This window comes from Balaenoptera borealis (genome assembly GCF_965194805.1).
Source record: "Balaenoptera borealis genome assembly, chromosome: 14".
Classification (NCBI taxonomy): domain Eukaryota; kingdom Metazoa; phylum Chordata; class Mammalia; order Artiodactyla; family Balaenopteridae; genus Balaenoptera; species Balaenoptera borealis.
In genome coordinates this window covers 26,125,906-26,144,295 of record NC_138875.1, presented here as the reverse complement: position 1 = coordinate 26,144,295, position 18,390 = coordinate 26,125,906, and the positions used below count along the sequence as shown (strand labels likewise).

General features: G+C 46.9%; 1 protein-coding gene across 1 annotated transcript in view; it reads left to right on the top strand.

Moving 5' to 3' along the window:
• The window catches only part of LOC309610446 (uncharacterized protein), a 174,984-nt gene extending 158,255 nt beyond the window's left edge, over positions 1 to 16,729 (top strand). The window contains exon 4 of the mRNA XM_082353365.1: positions 4,730 to 16,729. Within this exon, the coding sequence (XP_082209491.1) occupies positions 4,730 to 4,759 (30 nt within the window). The 3' untranslated portion in view covers positions 4,760 to 16,729. The remainder of the gene's footprint in view (positions 1 to 4,729) is intronic.
• Positions 16,730 to 18,390: the final 1,661 nt, after the last annotated feature.

Sequence of the window (18,390 nt, the reverse complement as noted above, 5' to 3'; positions counted from 1 at the left end):
ACAACTTCCCCTTTTGGCACGTCCTTGCCATGGCCTCGCTGCTCCCTTTGCCTAGATTGTCCCCCTCCCTCCAGCACACGAGGCCAGAGGTCTCCTCCACCTGCCAGCCCTGTCCCAAGGCCACTTCCTCTGGGAAGCTTTCTTCTCGTCCTCAAGCAGAATCCATTTTTCGCTCCTCAGTGTTCCCATAGCCCTTGATTTATTCATCTTTTTGGACACTTGAAATCATCATATTCTAGATATTTGCACAAATATCCTTGATCTCTTCTAGACTGTGAACTCCTTCAGGGGCTGGGAGGTCCCTTTGTGTTTCCTGGTAAATGGAAAGCTCTCAGGGACTGCTCATGGGACTGATTTGAATTGCTGTATCCCTCACTCTCCAGGCCCCTCATCCCAATGCACCCAGGCCTCCGTCCCCTCACCCCTGGCCCCATGTGGCCCCAGGCAGCCCGGGGTGGTTTTTCTCCATCTGGCCCTTTGCTTCTGAGCTTCTCTTTTTCATCCAGAGTCTGTCTCTGGGCCTTGCTTGCTAAATGATGGCCAGACTGCTGGTAACACAGTTTCAGGTTCACAATAAGTACTTAGCACATCTCCTCAGTGCTCTAACACAAAGGTAGAAGTTTCCAGTCCCAAATCACACTGACAGAGGAGAAACAGGGTGAAGAGAAGCGGTTGAGGGATATCACAAAGGGGCTTTGGCCATACCCCAAACTCAACTTCAAACCCCTTGGCCTTTTAAAGACAAAGTAAATCCTCTGTACCAAAAGAGCCTCAGGTGCCCCTAGTCAGAGCTCTGGAAATACATCCCTCCCGGGGGGGGGGGGACACTGTGAACATGCCGTGGTGGGTGCCCAGCCCAGCATCCAGCCTTCCCCAGGCCCCTCCACCCAGGGCCAGGGAACGGGGGAGGAGGGAGAAGGAAGCAGGGGAGGGAAAAGAACCACCCTGCACTCCCTCCTGCCTGCTTTCCTCCACAAATATTCACGCGCTCCCTGTCATGTGCTAAGCCCCATGGGTTTCGAATGGTGAATGTAGTGGGGAGACCCTTAGACGAGGCTATTGCATCGTCTACATTTCAGTTTTCACTGGGTTCAGCTGCACACAACAGAAAACGCAAGAGACTGTGGCATAAACAATGGGGGGAGTTTTTTTCTCTCTTACTTGAAAGACGTCCAGAGGTGGTGGTATCAGCCTGCTGTGATGGCTCTTCCTCACAGTCTTCAGGGACACCACACCTTTCTGATTTCTGGCCCACCGTCTTCAGTTCATGACATATCCTCAAGGTGGCCTCATCACAAATGGCCACCAGAGCTCTACCCAACAGCCGTACATTCTAGGCAGAAGGACAAGGAAGGGAAAAGTGCAAGAGTTCACCTTCTAGCGGACACAGTGGGTCAGGTTGATTTGAGTGAAGAGACATGGCATTTAGAGGGGTTTCTGAAGAGATAAGGGGCAAAGATAGGAGTATGCAGGTAAGGGTGACATCTCGAGTGAGAAGATGAAAACTGGTGGAAGGCACTCCATAGAGACCTTGAAGATGTGGGGACAGCAGAAACCCAGTCCTTTGTTGCACAAAGATCGATATATATACTCAAGTTAGGACACTTGGTAGATGGTGCAAAGGGCTAAAAATAGAGTTTCCCAGAGGTTGAGACAAATTCCTGGATGAGAGAACTACTGAGAGTTATTAAGGGATGCTGGTTGTCAAGGAGATAACCATTCCTTCCTCTGGAGCCCTCTGCCTCTGGGCAGAGGCAGCCTTCAGGCTGAGGATGCTCTTTCTGATGGTGGTTTTGGCAGACGTCTAGATGGCCCACTGGTGGGACAGAGATGTGAGGGAGGGCTGCTGAGGAAGCCAGCTGTTTCTAGAGAAAGGTAGATCTCCAGGGCTGACTTGGAATCATAAGATGTAAGGGCTGGAAGATAGCCTAGAGACCGTTAGGGAATTCTTTCTTAAACAGATGAGGAAACTGTGTTGCCAAGGTCAAATGTGTTGCCTCAGCTCACCCGACTAAAGTAGTGGTAGAACCAGGATGGAACACAGGCCACGAATTGTGTGAAAACATTTTGGAAAATGGTGGAGGGTTGACCAGGTGCCATGGGACATAAGGGAGTGGTCAAGAGGAAGGGGTGAGGTCAACTGACACGGGACACCCACTCCCTGGTCAGTATCATCCACAGGGCGGACTGTTTGTGTGCCTTCCACTGCAGTTGAGGTCCGCCCCAGGCACCCGAGAAGGAGGATACCCCCTTGCTGGACATTTTAATATCTCTTTCTTCTGCCTTTTTCCTTTACTCTCCCTCCAGAGCACAGTCGCCCCCCCCCCTCCCACCCCCTTCTGCCTCCATCATATTGAATCACCAGGGTGTGAAATATAATAAAGCATCGTACCGTTCAATCTGTCGACTATTCCTTAAAGGTGTACTCCAGGTAAATATCCCCTTGGCCTGTGAAAAATGAGCTTACCTGCAACAAATGACTTTGATGAACCTCAGGAGCCGGCCCTCTATCATTCTTTTCCAATTGGCTTCCCCAGCCAAGCATGGTTTCCCTGGAGAAATTTGTCTTGCTGAAGGAAGAGTTTCTCTAATTCTCTTCCCTCCCACTGCCCCAGCTTCCCTGCCTCGGTGCCCCTTTATCCGGCCACCCCGGTCAGAGATGTCTTTCTTCAGGAAGCCAGGGAACTCGTCACAGTCATCAAATGTTTCACCAAGTTGATCAAAATCAGAATCCAAATTAATCAGTCCTTCCAGGAGCACTTACTGGATGTGGCAGATGGGAAATGGACTCAATCTGGATTTGTGAGACGGCTTTAAACCCTGCTTCACCACTTCTTAGTTCTGTCACCTTGAAAACTGTCTTCTGCACTCCAGTTTCCTCACCTAGGTCTTGGGGACAGATAACAATACCTCATCTTCCTCCTTCACAGCATTGTCTGAGTATCAAACACATTTTTACATGCGAAAATGCTTTGAATAATGTATTGATAAATCACTATGCAAATAGAAGTCTTCCTATTATTATTGTGGATCTACACTCTTTAGATGATGAAAGAAAAGTTTGTTCATTTACTCAACAAATATTTACTGAGTGCCTGCTATGTGCCAAGTATTGTGCGAGGCACTGGGGGTCATTTAGGGAATAAAAGGGACAAAATTCCTGCTCTCGTGGAGTTTAATTGTATTTCCTTACAAACTAGTTGTGATGACAAAACCAACATGCATAGGAACCAACTCCAGGACAAAAGCCTGTACTATATATTGGTGAATTAAATAATGTATCTTAAAGTATACATTTCCTTTATCTGAGTCCTCCTTAATATGCTATGATGTGTAATTTTATTTAATCTTCAAAACAACTATACAAGCAAAATACTTTTCCAGCAGACGAACCTGAGGCTAGGAGAGGGAAATAATTTGCCTGCAGTCACGAAGCAGAGCTGGGGCGGAGGCTGAGTCTCTCGGACTTCCCTGAGCAACTTCTCATCATGACTCTCAGCCGGGGGTCTGCCAGCTGAACTTGCTCTGTGAGGTCAGGGGCCGCTCTCGTGGCTGTGGTGGTGTCAGGAGAAACTTCAAAGAAGTTGCCTCCCACTTGCCTTTGAAGGAAAGACTTAGCATCAGCACGGTGGGCTGAAGAAGGCATTCTCGATAGTGTGGGAGCTGTGCCGGTAGCAGGGGTAGATTAACCTGGCTGCTTGGAAGCCAAGATGGGAGAGCGAGGTTGGGCAGAGGCAGATTATAGAGGGGCTCAAAGTGAAGGCTGGGGGGAACATTCCTGTGCCGACAGGGAGGGTGGAGGGCATCTTGCTGTTCAAATAACAAGTGGACCATCTCCCTGCTCAACAGTATTATTCCACAGCTTTCTACAGAGAAAGCATAGTTAGCTGTCCCTAACTAGCTGAGTGAAGCTGGGTAATTAACATCCCTTCACTGGGCCTCAGTTTTCCCATCTGTAAGAGGAAGAGGTTGAAAGAGAAGGATGCTGAATCTCCTTTTAGCTCTGAGATGACTTGATTCTGTGATTCCATAATGAACTCAAAAGCAGGTACATATGCAGATCACAGCCATGTACCTGCCAGGGCTTTTTTCCTTCTCTGCTGTTGGCTGTTGTAATTTTAGATAAGTGCCAATGCTTCTTTATTCTCAAATATAAAAACATCGAGAAGATTAAGCCACAGCCTGACTCATAACAATCTGGGCATCCAATTCCAGCTTTCTGATGAAGCCACCACTGTTATAAGAAAATGGGAAAGTTTAATATTTGCAAAAACAAACAAATAATTCCCCCTCCCCCCACCTTGAAGGAAGCTGAATGTTTTCGGTGACTTAGTATCTTTCTTCTCAGGTTCTTGATACATGGAGCTTTATTTGGGAACATCTGAGATTTCTAGAGACATGCTGTGGTTACAGCCCTCATTTGGGTCTAGTCTTTCCTTTCAGGGTCAGAATCAGGTGATAGATCTGTGGCCTCTGTAAGAGGTTGAGCCCCCAAGGACAAACCTTAAAAAGAACTCACATAGCTCAGATTAGTAATTACAGAACTAATTTGAGGCGCTTTGATGGACCACTTGTGCAAAATGATGATTGAAGATGGTGATAATGATGATTCAACACATTTAGTACTGACTATGTGCTAGGCAGGGTCCTAAGCACTTGACTTGCATTAATGCATTTAATGTTCCTCACAACCCATGAGGTGAGTGCTATTGTCATTGTTATTTTTCAGAGGACCAGAGAGGTTAAGAAACTTGCCTGAGGCCACACCGCTAGTCAGAGATGCAGTTGGAATCTGAATCTGGCTCAAGAGCACTGTTCTCCCGTGGTGCTCCGCTGACGGGCAAGGACTCCGGCTGCTGCTGTCGGGAACCATTTTCCACCTTGCGTGTTCATTCACCCTCTGTGGCTCTTCCTTCATTCTTCAAGCAGAATTGCATCACACAACAAACTGAACGACTTACTCACTTGGGCATCTGACCAATAGACTTCCCATTCCACCATTGTTGGGCAACTTCCTGTGCCACGTGCTAGGGATGCAAGATGAAGACCGGCTTTTTCCCTGGGGATTTCACATGCCAGTCGGGGAGGAAAGAGGCTGCAGCCCAGTGTGCTGGGGGCACACTGGGCCCGGGCAGGGAGTGACATCCTTTGCAAGGCATTGCAGGACAGGGGACACCTCCAACCCTCTTCCCTTCTCACCACCAGGTTTTCTCACCTGTGGATCCTCCAGCTTGTAGGGCCAAGTGCATCCTCTCTTGTTCTCCAGTGCCAACCCCACTACCTTCTTCCCTCTTGTCCACCACGTACCTCTTCTTGGTGGCCTTACCTACTTCTCCTCACCCTTCTGTGGCCAGTGGCCATTGCCATACTGACTTGATGCGCCAATGCTCAGGACCAGGGCAGCTCTGGCTGGAACCTCCTCTTACCATCATCACATGGGTAAAACTGTGAACCAGGAAATTCGAGCTGATGTGGGTGTATTAGTCAGGGTTCTCCAGAAAAACAGAACCAATAGGATGCACATATATACAGGAAGATTTATTAGCAGGAACTGGCTCATGTGATTTGGGAGGCTGACAGATCCCAAGATCTGCTGTTGACAACCTGGACACCCAGGAGAGAGCTCATGGTGTAGTTCCAGTCTGAGTCTGAAGGCCTGAGAACCAGGCGGGTCAAGGTTGTTGCTTGAACTCTGAACTGATGCTTCAATCTTAATACAAAGGTCAGAGAAAACAAACCAAAACAACAAAAACCAATGTTCTAGCCCAAGCAGTCAGGCAAGAGGAATTCTCTCTTACTCAGGATTTTTCTTCTATTCAGGTCTTCTATTGATTAGATGAGGCCCACTCATGCTGGGGAGGGCAATCTGCTTTCCTCAGTCTACAGATTCAAATGCTAATCTCATCCAGAGACCCCTTCCCAGATGCACCCAGAATAATGTTTGACCAAATGTCTGATCATCTGGTCATCCAGGCAAGTTGACACAAAATTAGCCATCACAGGGGGTGCCTGATGTGTGGGAAGCAGTAGGTTGGATGGAGCCTTCAAGGGCTCTATGCCCCTTCTGTGGACTGGCTGACCCTCTGGAGGTGGCGGAGGCAGGAGAGCAGAGTGGTTAGGCGTGGGCTCTGGAGTTGGGACGGCCTGGCTTTGTACCCAGTCTTTGCCACTTGTTTTACATGTGATCTGGGACAAGTAACTTCTCTGTGTCTTATTATCCTCATCACAAAAATAAGATTTATAATTGTAATTACCTTTTAAGACTATTATAAATATTAAAAGGGCTCAGGCATATAAAGCATCTAGAACAGTGCCCAATAAATGTGAACTACTATTATCCCAGGCTTCTGGACTGAGGGCTTGTGAGGATCTGGCTGACCTGATGAGGCACCTTCAGTCCAGGGCTGCCCCACCCTTTTGGTGTTGCTTGAACAATAGGCATTACTCACTGTCACACATGTGGCTTTCATGGTGCAGCGGCAAGAAACTTCGGCAAGGGATTCAGTGGGCAAATTCCAGCTCTGCTACCTGTCCTGCCTGGAAACTGGAGAACTTCACGGCTCTCCCATACGCCCATAAAACTTTTGTTAGGAGCCTGCTGCGTGCTGGGCTTGGGGTGGTGGTCTCCCAGATGGGAGAGGAGGTTGGATTTCTGGAATGAAATGTAACAAGCCACTATTGTCACAGATCTAAAGCTGCAGCTTCCAGTCTGGCAAATGAAGCTGATTCTCCCTCTGGTGGGCTCAGCTGCTTCTGAGTCATCTGTCTGGGAAGGAGAGTATTATTTATTGACCTGTAAACTCTCATCAGGAGTCACTTCCTAAGTGAGGCAGAGGACTGGGGCCAAATCCTGTCAAAGGAGAGTTGCTCAAAGGAGCTTATAAATGATCTGTGCTGTCACCCCCATTTCACAGATAAAGAAACTGAGACCAAGGTGGGGAAAGAGAAGTAAACAAGTAATTGGTCACAATACCCCCAATAGCCCCCCCAGATTGACATTATTACCTGTTTTCACGAATGAAGAGGAAGACCATACCACAGTTGGTGGCAGAGCTGGGGATCAGACAGGTCTCCTGACTCCTTTGTCCACTTTTCTTTCACTGCACCATGGGAGCCACATGTGTACACTACGGTAAAAAGAAAAGACTCAGAGCCTTCAGCTAAAGAGAGGACTCTCAGATGGTAACGCTTATTGGCCTAGAGGAGCAGTTGAGGGTTGGAGAACTATTTTAAACCCCGGAAGTCATCCTATTTTGGCCACCATCTCAATCTGTAAGTAATGCTGACCTTGGGCCCTCTCCTCTCTTTCCTCTTCCATTTCCTTTTTTCCCTCTGGCAGATACTGGCTGTTACCCTTGTGGAAGCTCTTCAGTTCCACCCTCTTCTCTGCTTGAAAAAGCTTCTTATATGGGAGCGATATAGATGACAGCGGAAGCTGTGGAGGTGGACAGGATCACTCAGGGAAAGTGGATTGAGGGAGAAGAGAAGGGACCTGCTTCAGAACCTTGGGGATGAACTTCCATTGAGAGGAGACAGACAAGGAGTTGGTAGATGAAGCTGAAAATAGGTGGCCTGAGAGGTAGGTGAAGAACCAAAGGTTGTACAAGGGAGGCCAAGGAGACCAAAGTCTGGAGAAGGGTCGGGGTGGGAGGTGGGGTTTGAGTCTTGATGGGGATGGAGGAGAGTGAAGGCTGAGGGAAGTCCCGGGGTTCAGGGATGCCACTGGCAATGCCAGTGAGAGGGGTTTTATGGGTGAGGGAGGTGGCACCCAAAAGATGGGTATTGAGATCTGACAGAAGCTGAGAAATTCCATGCAGTCTGACTCTGCAGAAGGGGAACGAGGCCCTAGGGAGGGGAGATCACAGATCCTAGAGAGCTTGGCGATGATTGATCTAGCGATGGTCTGGAAGGGATGGGATCAATAGTCCAGGTGGAGCAGTGCACCTTGGCAAAGTAAAAGAATACGTCTTCCTTCGAGACAGGAGGGAGGATGAAAGGATGGATGATAATGATGAAGAGAGTCTCTGAGACAGAGAAAAGAAAGTCAAGACAGTACATATTAGATGACCTTGATCTTCCTGGGAAAGTAGGCAGCAACCGACGTGAGGAAAGCTGGTCTTTCTCACCACTTCCTTTTTTTCCCTTCCCTGCCCAACCCCCTCCTCTGTTTCCACACGGAAGAAACAACCCAGGTTATGTTTTCTCATCTAAGTTGGACATTTATGTGTAAATGAGGAATTAGGCTATTGTTAATAAGCAGACGAAGGGGAAATAAAAGATTGCCTGAGGAAGGATCCTGAGAGTTAAGGAAGAGTGTGGAAACAGGAAGGCATAGAGGAGGTAAGTACTGTTTTGATTTTATTTCAAAGACCACTAAGGGAGAATACAAATCTTGGTGGCATTACAGTTTAGTTGTACTGCTCCCAAGAAGGAAGGAAACAGAAATGGGGAGTCCTTGAGTTTGGGGTCTGGAGTTAGGGATGACTCTTGTGGTGGATGGATTGGAAAGCAGAATTTCTTTTTTAATTTAACTTTTTTTCTTTTTTAAAAAAACTAAATTAATGCATGTTATAACAGAAACTTAGTACAGAAATGTATGAAAAGGCCAAAAAAATCACTCCACCTCAGAAAATCATTATTACTATTTTATATTTTTTCTTCTATTGTTTTCTCTATGCATTAAAAAATTGAAATCTCACCATATCATACTTTTACTGTATAATTGTACTGTAGGTATTTTCCATGTCACTAAAACTTCTATTAAACACACTTTTAAGAACATAGAGGGTGGGCAATTAAAATTATTGGTAGTTAATTTTGTTACATGGCTCAAAAATGTAAACATGCTTTTTAAAGGCTGGAGAGTAGTCCTTCACATGGATTCACTGTATTTTTTTTTAGCTCTTCCCCTCGTGTTGGACAGCAGGTTGTTTCCAGTTGTTTGCTTGGGTGTGAATACTCTGAAGAACGTCTCCATGCACAAACCTTTGTTTGCAGTTTGACTATTTCTTCTTTTTTTTTTAAAGTTTTTATTTTATTTTGTTTGAATTTTATTTATTTATTTTTTATACAGAAGGTTCTTATTAGCAATCTATTTTATACATAATAGTGTATATATGTCAATCCCAATCTCCCAATTCAGACCCTTAGAAGTAAAATAACTGATATGATGGCCATACCTATTTTAAGGATTGTTTCTAGAAGGTTTGCTTGTATCTGTTTACACCCTATCCACAGGGGCACGCAGAGAGTGTAAATCTTGGGTGTGTCCAAACTCTGGGAGGTCTGGTTGGGAAGGACGGCGCAGGCATGCTGATCTGGACTCAGAACTGGGGGTCAGTTGAGAGGCTATTTGCTTGTTGCTCTGCTCTGGGTATGAGCGGCTGTCCATCGTGTGTTCTTGGCTCAAGGTTAGAGACCCATGGTGAGTCTTGCCCCAGATGGAAGCAAGGGCAGGGGTGCTGGGGCTGTTTCTGAAAGTTCTAGATGCAGGGGGAACCCAGAAGCAATCCTTGCCCCTGCAAACATTATCAGTATCATCTGATCTGCAGTCATAAATTGAAATCTAATGAATGTGACAAAGCCTCTCCATGGGCACACAAATGCACATGTGCACTTTCTTCCATTTCAAGGGATTCATTGATCCACAGAGGTCTCAGGTTGATGAACACCAGGTTAAGAACCTCTGCTTTGGAGACCATTAGCAGTTTTGGCTTTCTTTCCAGATAGTTTAGCACTTTGGGGACCCCTTTCTGTACTAGAAATTTCAAGTCACGTTCAGGATAACCGTAATGGTCTGAGTCCGCCCTTTTCAGACAAAGCTCCCACATTCATAGCTCCTTGATGTGTATCAGTGGAAGAAATTCCTTCTAACTCTCAGCACGGGGGTCAGGCAAGGTGTCTGGACCACTTGACAAGTTAGGGGAAAGTGCACGGGAGAGAAAACACACACACATCCACACATATATTTTCCCAGGTGCACACGTACTCTTATATATATACACGTACACACACTCAGCCACATACATCACTCTCTCATATCTATACACACATATTCTCAGACACACCTACGTGCACATGCATACACACGTATATTCTCAGATACACACGTACTTTCATACACATACACATCACTCTCTCATACCTACACACATATACACACACTTTCACATACACACACCCACACATATATTCCCAGATACACACGTACTTTCCATTAGAACTAGTCCTCCAAGCCCTCTGGCTCAGCCCTGGGGCTTCTGTTTCCTCCTTCACTTGGTCTTGGCTTAGATCCCCCCCACCTCCCTCGTTTCCTTCCACCCAGTAGTAAATATACCCTCTTGAGTTCGAACGCATGTAAAAGAAGCACAGGAGGAAAGTGGTAGATAAATTCAACAAACATTAAAGTTAATATATAATTTAAATATGTATAAAATTATTCTGTGCATCGATTAGAAAATGGGCTGTTGACCGTTTCGAGGCAACAATCAATTCCAGAGTTCACAGGTCAGGTCAAGTTTCTTTCTAATGATCTACAAAAGAAGCAGCATTAGGGAGATAATGAACTCCAACGGGCTTGCAGACGTGATCTATGGCCGGGTGGCCATGGGGCCGCCCAGCGGCAGGCAGGGACGGCTGCAGGCAGAGTTCTGTCGTGGGCCTGTGTAAAAGCTTGGCTGGGCAACAAGCCGTAATGTAATCAAGGCGGTCTCTGGGATGACTTTTTTTTTTTTTTGTAAAGACTGCGGGGTTGCCGAGGTTCTCGGTTGCCAGAGGGTGACTGTGGTGGAACCCTGTGCATGCGGTTTGGTGGAGAGCTTCTGCCTTTCTGGGAAATGGAGATAGGCCAGGCCAGCACTGTTCATCACCTGGCCTGGCAGGGGCTGGGCAGCTTGGGCGAGGGTGCAGACTGAGGAGATGTGACCTAGAGGCTGGTCTGCTTCAGGGGCTCAGGCCACAGCATGTCGACAGGGGAATCCCCCAAATCATTGGGTGGTTCCACAGCTGGAGGTAGAGGACTTTTCCCAGGGGTACCCCTAGGTCCCTAATAAAACTGAGAGGGACCAAGATTTGAGGGAGAGGGAGGGGAGAGGCGGTGGAATGGGACAACTGGCCCAGAGACAATGTGAAGCAAAGGCAAGGTGAGTGGCTAAGGTGGGCCCAATACAGACTCCAATCCCCTTCTGACCTGGGAGTTAATGCAGGACCACCTGGCTCCTGGCTTTGAGCCAGATTGGAAACCCAGACCTGCCTTCCGATCATTGCCCAGAGACATCAGATCCCAGAGCGTCCATCTTTCATCTTGAGAGGAATTTGCTCTTCAAAGGCCTTGAGATCTTTTGAGGTAATGAGATGCTCTAAAAAGGTCTGCCCAATTCACTACATCTGAATTGGTCCAGCCTCCCTGTCATTGTTTGAAGGGCAATCAAGGAGGTGCTCCCATCCTCTAAAACAGCTCTCAGAAGGGACTGTTTGTGATGCCTGAAATTCCACCATTAGAGACACATTCATTTTATAAATCATCACATTCTCTTTCTTTTAAGATGTAAATCTGCCCTGCAAGTCACTGGTTTACCAGTGGTTAATTTGGTCATAAGTGGTCCCGGAGGGAGAAATACCAGTTGAAGATGTGGAGGAGCCACAGCCTGGCTGTCTTCTATGTCATGGTGTGAACAGGGGCTGTTGTTCATCCTTGAGGGTCCCCTGAGGGATTGCATTGGCCATGAGCCTCTGGCAGTGCTCCCTGGGAGCTAGTGAAGGAAGTAGGGGGAGAGAAGAAGGAGGGTAGGGGACAGAAAGAAGGAGAGGGAAGGAAGGGAGGGGTAGGAAAAGAGAGTCACCCTCAAGTTGTCTTGGACACTTTCAGATCTCCATGCATTTGAACATTCTGTTCCCTGTTCTTCCTGCTGCCCCATTTCTGCCCTGTCTGTCCAGCAAACTCCTGGTCTTCCTTGAGATCTCTCCTCTGCTGGAGAAGTGTTCCTGAGCGTCCCTCTCTTCTGCAGTTAATGCTGGATTCTTTGCACCACCACTGGGCCACGTATGTGGATGTACATGATCAGTGGATGTTGTGATTGTTTCATCCTTGCTTGACTGAAGCCTCTTGAAAGCACATGGTAGGCTCTCAGTAAGTGCTTGTTGAACTGAACACAGGCAAAACAGTCTGCTGCTGGGGTTCATCCCATTCCATGGGTGCCCAGCCAGGCCTGGGGTGAGCAGGTCACCTCTAAGGAGGCCAGAAGTGAGGGTTGTTCCTGAGGGGGAGTGAGGGCAAGGGCCAGGGAAGTTTCTAGAGGGCCAGGCTGGGCTAAATGACATGATAGGATCCTAACCCCTCTACAAGGTTTTCAAAAGGATGGCACAAGGTATAGCCAACACCAAGGCAAGTTTTGTCAGGGAAAAGAGCACAGAGGGGCAGCCCATGGTGTATGAGGCAGCAGGAGGGCCATCTCTCCTGTTCTATCAATGATGGGATCAAAGGTGGCAGGGTTAAGCTGTCTGGATGTCCAGGAGACTCCCAGATTCCCCTTTGTTCCACGTGGCAAACCTCCTTTCTGTACCCTCCATCCCTGTCTTCTTGAGTCTCTGCCTTGTTTTGGGCTCAGGAGGCCTTAGAATTTCAGGCTCCTGCCCTCAGGGTCAACTGTGACCCTGGAATGCACACCTATTTCAATCCCTACAAGACAGACCCACACAGCATCTGGAGGGAGGTGTGGGGAGACAAGAGAGCTTTCAGTGAGCCTGAAAACGTGGGTAACCAACGGTCCGGGATGGCCATTTGGGAACAGTTGCTAAGGAAGATGTGATGTCAGGACGCTGTGGAGGAATTTATGTAAAAGTTCCACTGAGATGGCACCTTTGCCCCATCCCCCTCCCACACTCACCACCCCTCCATTGACTGTGCCCCACGGGCTTGGCTGCTGGGGGAGAGGGGCTGTGTGCTAACTGAGGATCGTGCACCCCACGCAGTGGTGGGAACAGCACACGCCAAGTGGTTTGGATCATTCTTGGTTGTTGTCACAGGAGGTGTAAAGAGCCCCACAAACAGGTTTGTAACAAACTCCTTCTTCCCCTCATTAATCTCGTGAAGTGGAGAGAGGGAGAGAGCCGGGCGCACAGCAGCGTGTGTACATTACTGAATTAACCAGGCATGTAATTAGCGCTCAGGTGCTCAACAGAGGACAAACCACTCACGATTAGTCAAATTTAGCTTTAATGCCCTAAGTTGGGGGCGCCACCGTGCCGCCCAGGTCCAGAGCTGCCTCATCGCCCACAGTCCTCAGCGTCCCCTCCCTCCCTTCCCCTCTCTCCTGCTCGTGGAATTCGATGTTTGGGGCATTTGTGGATATTTATGGAAATTTGTGTAACTGTTCCAACTGCTGTAAATCATGTTCTGACAGGGAAAGTCCATGATCCTGGTGCTTGGATAGCAAGGAGCCTGCAGGGGCCAGTTGTGGGAGCAGTTAGTCTTCTCTTCTGTTTTAGAATCTTCTGTGAAATAGACGGAGATGAATGTGGTTATTAATTACATGTTAATGGGGCCTTGGTTATAAAACCATCTTTGTAATCTGTGTGGGGAATTTGTCTACCAGGTGACACCATGTTCCAGCAAAGTGCTTTTGCTGCAGAAGGAGATACATGAGGTCTTATCACAAAGGTACCTTGGAGATTGTCAGGATCCACCCCTTCACTTTGTAGATGGGGAAACTGAGGCCTAGGTGGGAAGCCGTTTGTCTACAGTCATCCAAGTAATGGTAGAGTTAGGATTTCTGGCTTCTCAACACCGTGTGGCTTTCGCTAGACTCCTTGAGTAGGATCCGACCTCATCCTGTTCTGAGTTCTGGTGGTGAAAAGTCAGTGTTCTGGGAGATTTCATTATATCAGCAAGCCCAGTGAGGGGCTAATACACCTGTGGGGGGGTCGTCCTCTGGAGGTGGGGTGTGGTGGGAGAAGAGATACCTGCTTTCTCCTCTAAATAGAGACGTCTTGTGTGCTCTTAGGAGCCTAAAGGGGAGAATGTGAGTGAGTAAAAGTAATGCATGACAATCTCTCAGGTAGAGAGAGCTTCTTATTCATGGATGTGGGGAGATGAACAGCTTAAGATGGAGTGGAGTGACTATTCCATGCTGTTTCAATTATGTCTCCTAGAAAGAAGATAGAGGACAGCTGGTGGAAACAAAAGCAGGGAGACTAATCAGTTTTCTTGACTATTTCACCTCTTTGGGAAAAAAGGTACCACGTGTCTTCAGAGTTTGGATTTCTAAAGTTGGCTACCCCATCATCTAAGTACAAGGTTCTGGCCTCAGTCTTTCTTTTCATCCTCATCTCCTACATCTTCCTGGTAAATATCTTCCCCAACAGGCAAACCAATTAATCGTCTAGAACATGGCCTGCCTTGTGTTTTTTTTTTTTTTTTTTTTTTGGTTACCATTGTCCAGATCTACTCTTGTTTTTGGAATGCTCCTCACTAACCCAGCCTGGTACAGTTCAAATCTCACCTCTGTCAGGAAACCTCTTCTAACTAGTGCTTTCACAGAAAGCACTCCAGGAACCTGGAGGCCTTCACATTCCTAGGACATCAAATGGGGTTGACCTGATAGCCTCTGTGGCTGGACTGCCTACCAGGGAAAGACCACGTGGGGAACATGTTGGAGGGAAGGGGTAGGAGCAGAGAGGGACGAGAAGATGAGGCTTAGGCTTGGTCCATGGCTCCAGGCCAGCACACAACTTTGCCAGCTTCAGACTTTTGAACTTGAATTGTTGCCTAGAAAGGATGGTAGTTGGTGACAACGGGCTTATTCCTAGAGCATAGACATTCTTAATCAGCTTTGTATTAATTTGCATGTGTTTATATGTTCACCTCCAAGGGGTTTAATACTCTTTTAGGTGTGTTTGGCTTATCTCACTGTTGAAATTATTCAGAGTTGGAGCTCTGTAAGTTTCATGGGTTTGGCCAGCATGCTGGTGCTCAGGTTTTTCTGGATTCTGCATGTCTTGCTATTCCAACCCCATCTCTTCTCTTCTTTCTTGCCCTGAGCTTAGGGCTGAAGGCAAGAGGTGATTAGGTAATATCAGTGATGTGCGATTACCTGACCCTATGCAAAAGCATGCCAGGCTCTCCTGTAGCCCACTGTATCTACTTCTCTTTAGAAATGTTCAGCTTTATAGCACTGTCTTCTAATTTCACTGTCTCCTGAGTCCCTGATGTTTGAATCATATCAGAAAATTTCAGTGAGTTCTAAGATACCCAGAGTCCCCCCATTTCCTGAGTTAAAACTGGCAACTTTGTTTGGTTTAGCTTTTATGCAAAACCATGACAAGTGAGTTTCATGCCACCTTAGGACAGGACACGTCTCTGAGCCTCTCGTATCTGAGTGGTGTGTGACAAAAGTTTCTTATTTGGGTACTCGTTGATGGCCTTGGTCTCCCATTCTTGAATCTGTTCCTTTTGATAAAACACATTCTTTAATTAAAAACGTCCTGCAGACACCACCACGGTGGCTCATTCCGCATTCAGCAGCAGCAATGCTGGAGGACGAAAAGTGGGAAGGTTGAGGGAAATGGCTGCAGCCCATAACTTAATTCCTGTGCATTAGCCTGTCCTGCATTTGCCCTTTCCAATCTTGGCTTCTTTGCTAGTGAAACAAGCAGGATTAGTGCATAAGAGAAGCTGGGGTCATAATTACACCCTATGCGACAGGGCAGCAGAACCACCAAATAAATCCCTAGACAATCATTAAAATGGCCCAATGCATTACACAAATTAGAACAGGCTGGGACTTTTGGGGAGAAGGGAGGGGAGTGAAGAGCCAGTATTTAAGTGTTCTTGTAAGCCATCTAAGATATTAATGTTGCAAAGCTCCTTATGAATATTTAAGGACATAAAATGGAGCTTTGCTGCAGCCCCACATCACCACAGAAGCCTGGAATACAGTTGAGCCCACTTAAGAAGGCAGAGCCTGAGTCCATGGCAGATTGAAGACAGATGAAGCAGGGCTGGTGCATTTGCAGGGGAAACGCTTGGCACAGGCCAGTTTAATGATGCTGCATTATACCCTCATAGAAGAGGATTTAGTTAAAGACTCACAACTTTTATGGGTGGGACTCCCTAGGGGTTATTAACCCATTTCCCACTCCCCAATGATTTTAGAAAATTGACATGATCCCTGATTGAGTTTCAACACAGAACCAATGAAGTCTTCATTTACGCATTCCATTCAAGTCCAGGTTGCACAGAACCTTCTTGGAAGTGGAGTCCTGGGACCTCTTGGCTCTCCAGACAGGGATTTCTCAGAGCTGTATTTGTGTCCCTTTTAAGCTGATTCCTCTTGGGAGACCATTGGCTCCAGGTTCTTCTTAGGAATGGATGGAGTTCCCTGGATAAAAGTGAAGGGCTGCTCTGCTGGAAGAAGTGTCAGTTTTCCGAAACCAGGTTGGCTGGCATCTTTCCCAGGATCAGACCTGGTGTGCCCTTGTGTTGGGAATGGAGGTGCGGGCTCCTCTCCTGTAGGTGGTTGCAGACACAGAATCAGTGGGACTCAGGGGAAGGTGTTGGGTAAGGACACTGAAGTCTTGGCTCTGGCTTCACCTCAGTGCATGGTCTTACTTTCTGTCCCGCTTTCCCCACCTGTCAAATGGGAATAATATTCTTGGCAAGTCTGTCCATCAATGGAATAATAGATGTGGGTATACATAGGAAGAAGAGTCCTATAGAATAGGTCATATTCTGCAGATAGGAACAGTATTTACTTCATCTATTTTTTCATGTATTTATTTGCCAGCGGTTCTGTTTTATCCCACTTCATTCTGTCTCAAGATAAAGGGAAAAAAGGAAATGATCCTAGCCCTGCCCACTGCCTACCACCCCCCTCCAGACCCCTGGCCGCCTCTTCTTAGGATTAAGAAACCTGTGACCTCTTTTGCAATTACTGGCTGGGGTGGCCTGTGAGAAAGCAGAGCAAGTGCTTGTCTGAGTGGAGGGGTCTGAGGACACCTTTGTCACACAGTGATATTGAGGAGGGAGGGGAAAGGAGCTTCAGGCCCCAGACAGAGGGACAAGAACACAGCACGAGGGGCAGATGGACAGATGGCCTGTGCTAGTGCAGGTCAAGGTAAGACTGGCTACACAATGTTCTGGACTTTTAGAACAGCATTTGTCCAGGTAAGTTTTGGGGTTTTTACCCAAACGGTCTCAACAGCACATGGGAGGCCGTGAATTAGCAATGTATTCCTTTTCTCAAAAGCTCACAACAGAACAGTTACTTTATCTCATTTTTTTGGAATTTTGGTCGTGATAACTACTATCTATTGAGAAACCACACAGCCACTTAAGAGGTAGATATTATTCTCTCCACTTAACATATAGAACTCAGGGAGGTCCACTCTCTCCCTACCACCCTGCTCTGTCTCTCTTTCTCTCTCTCTCTCTCTCTCATTCAGGTATGTACACAAAGGTGTCATTTTCTCAAAAAGGATTTTCTACCTGGCCCAGACTTTTTGACACCCACTGACAGCCCTCAGAGACACTTCCTGCCTGGCTAAACCACACAAGAATCTATAAACCATTAGTTAGAGATTTATTAAATCTAAACGCATCAAGCCCTAACAACAGTCAGCCAACCTGGGTTCAGATCATATCTCTTTACTTACTAGCTGTGTGACCTGCACAATGTACTTATCCTCTCTGAGCCTCAGTTTCCTTGTGAAAATGGGGGAGGGGGATGATCAGAGTACCTGCTTCTTTGAGTTAATGGGAGGATTGAATGAGATAATGCCTGTGATGTGCCCAGGACGAGGCACAGATTGCACGCACACTGGGTGGGGGTGATCATCATCTCCATCACGGGCCTGAGATTTCTCCAGTACAGATTCATTCCACTGCAAGTTTAAAACTCAGACACCTGGAGGAAAAAATATCACATGTTAAGGGTTTATCTGCCAACAGTGTTATAACTAACATCATGAGGTATGGCTTGGACAACCACTACGGTGTCTTTCAACTTTGATAATTTCTATTGAATATTTTAGGTTGATTGGAACCTTAGAGGAGGTGGTCACAGAAGAGGTGCGTAGAGACACAGAGGGAGAAGTCAAGAGATGAAAGAAAGCCTGTTGCAAAGAGGATGATCTTTAGGGGGAGTGTGTTTCTTGAGGTTTCTGGGCCAGTCTGATTCTTTGCCTGGTGGTCACTTTGAATCATTTTCATTAGCTGTTTGAGGCAAAACTAAGCAAAGCTGACTTTTCCCCTGAATAACATGTGATTTGCAAGTACCATCAATCAATCTCTCAATATTAATTGTCATTAGTATTTGTTGGGCACTGTGCTAGATAATTTGTCATTGAATTCTCATTCACAGGTACTATCGTCATCCTTATCTTACAGTTGGTGAG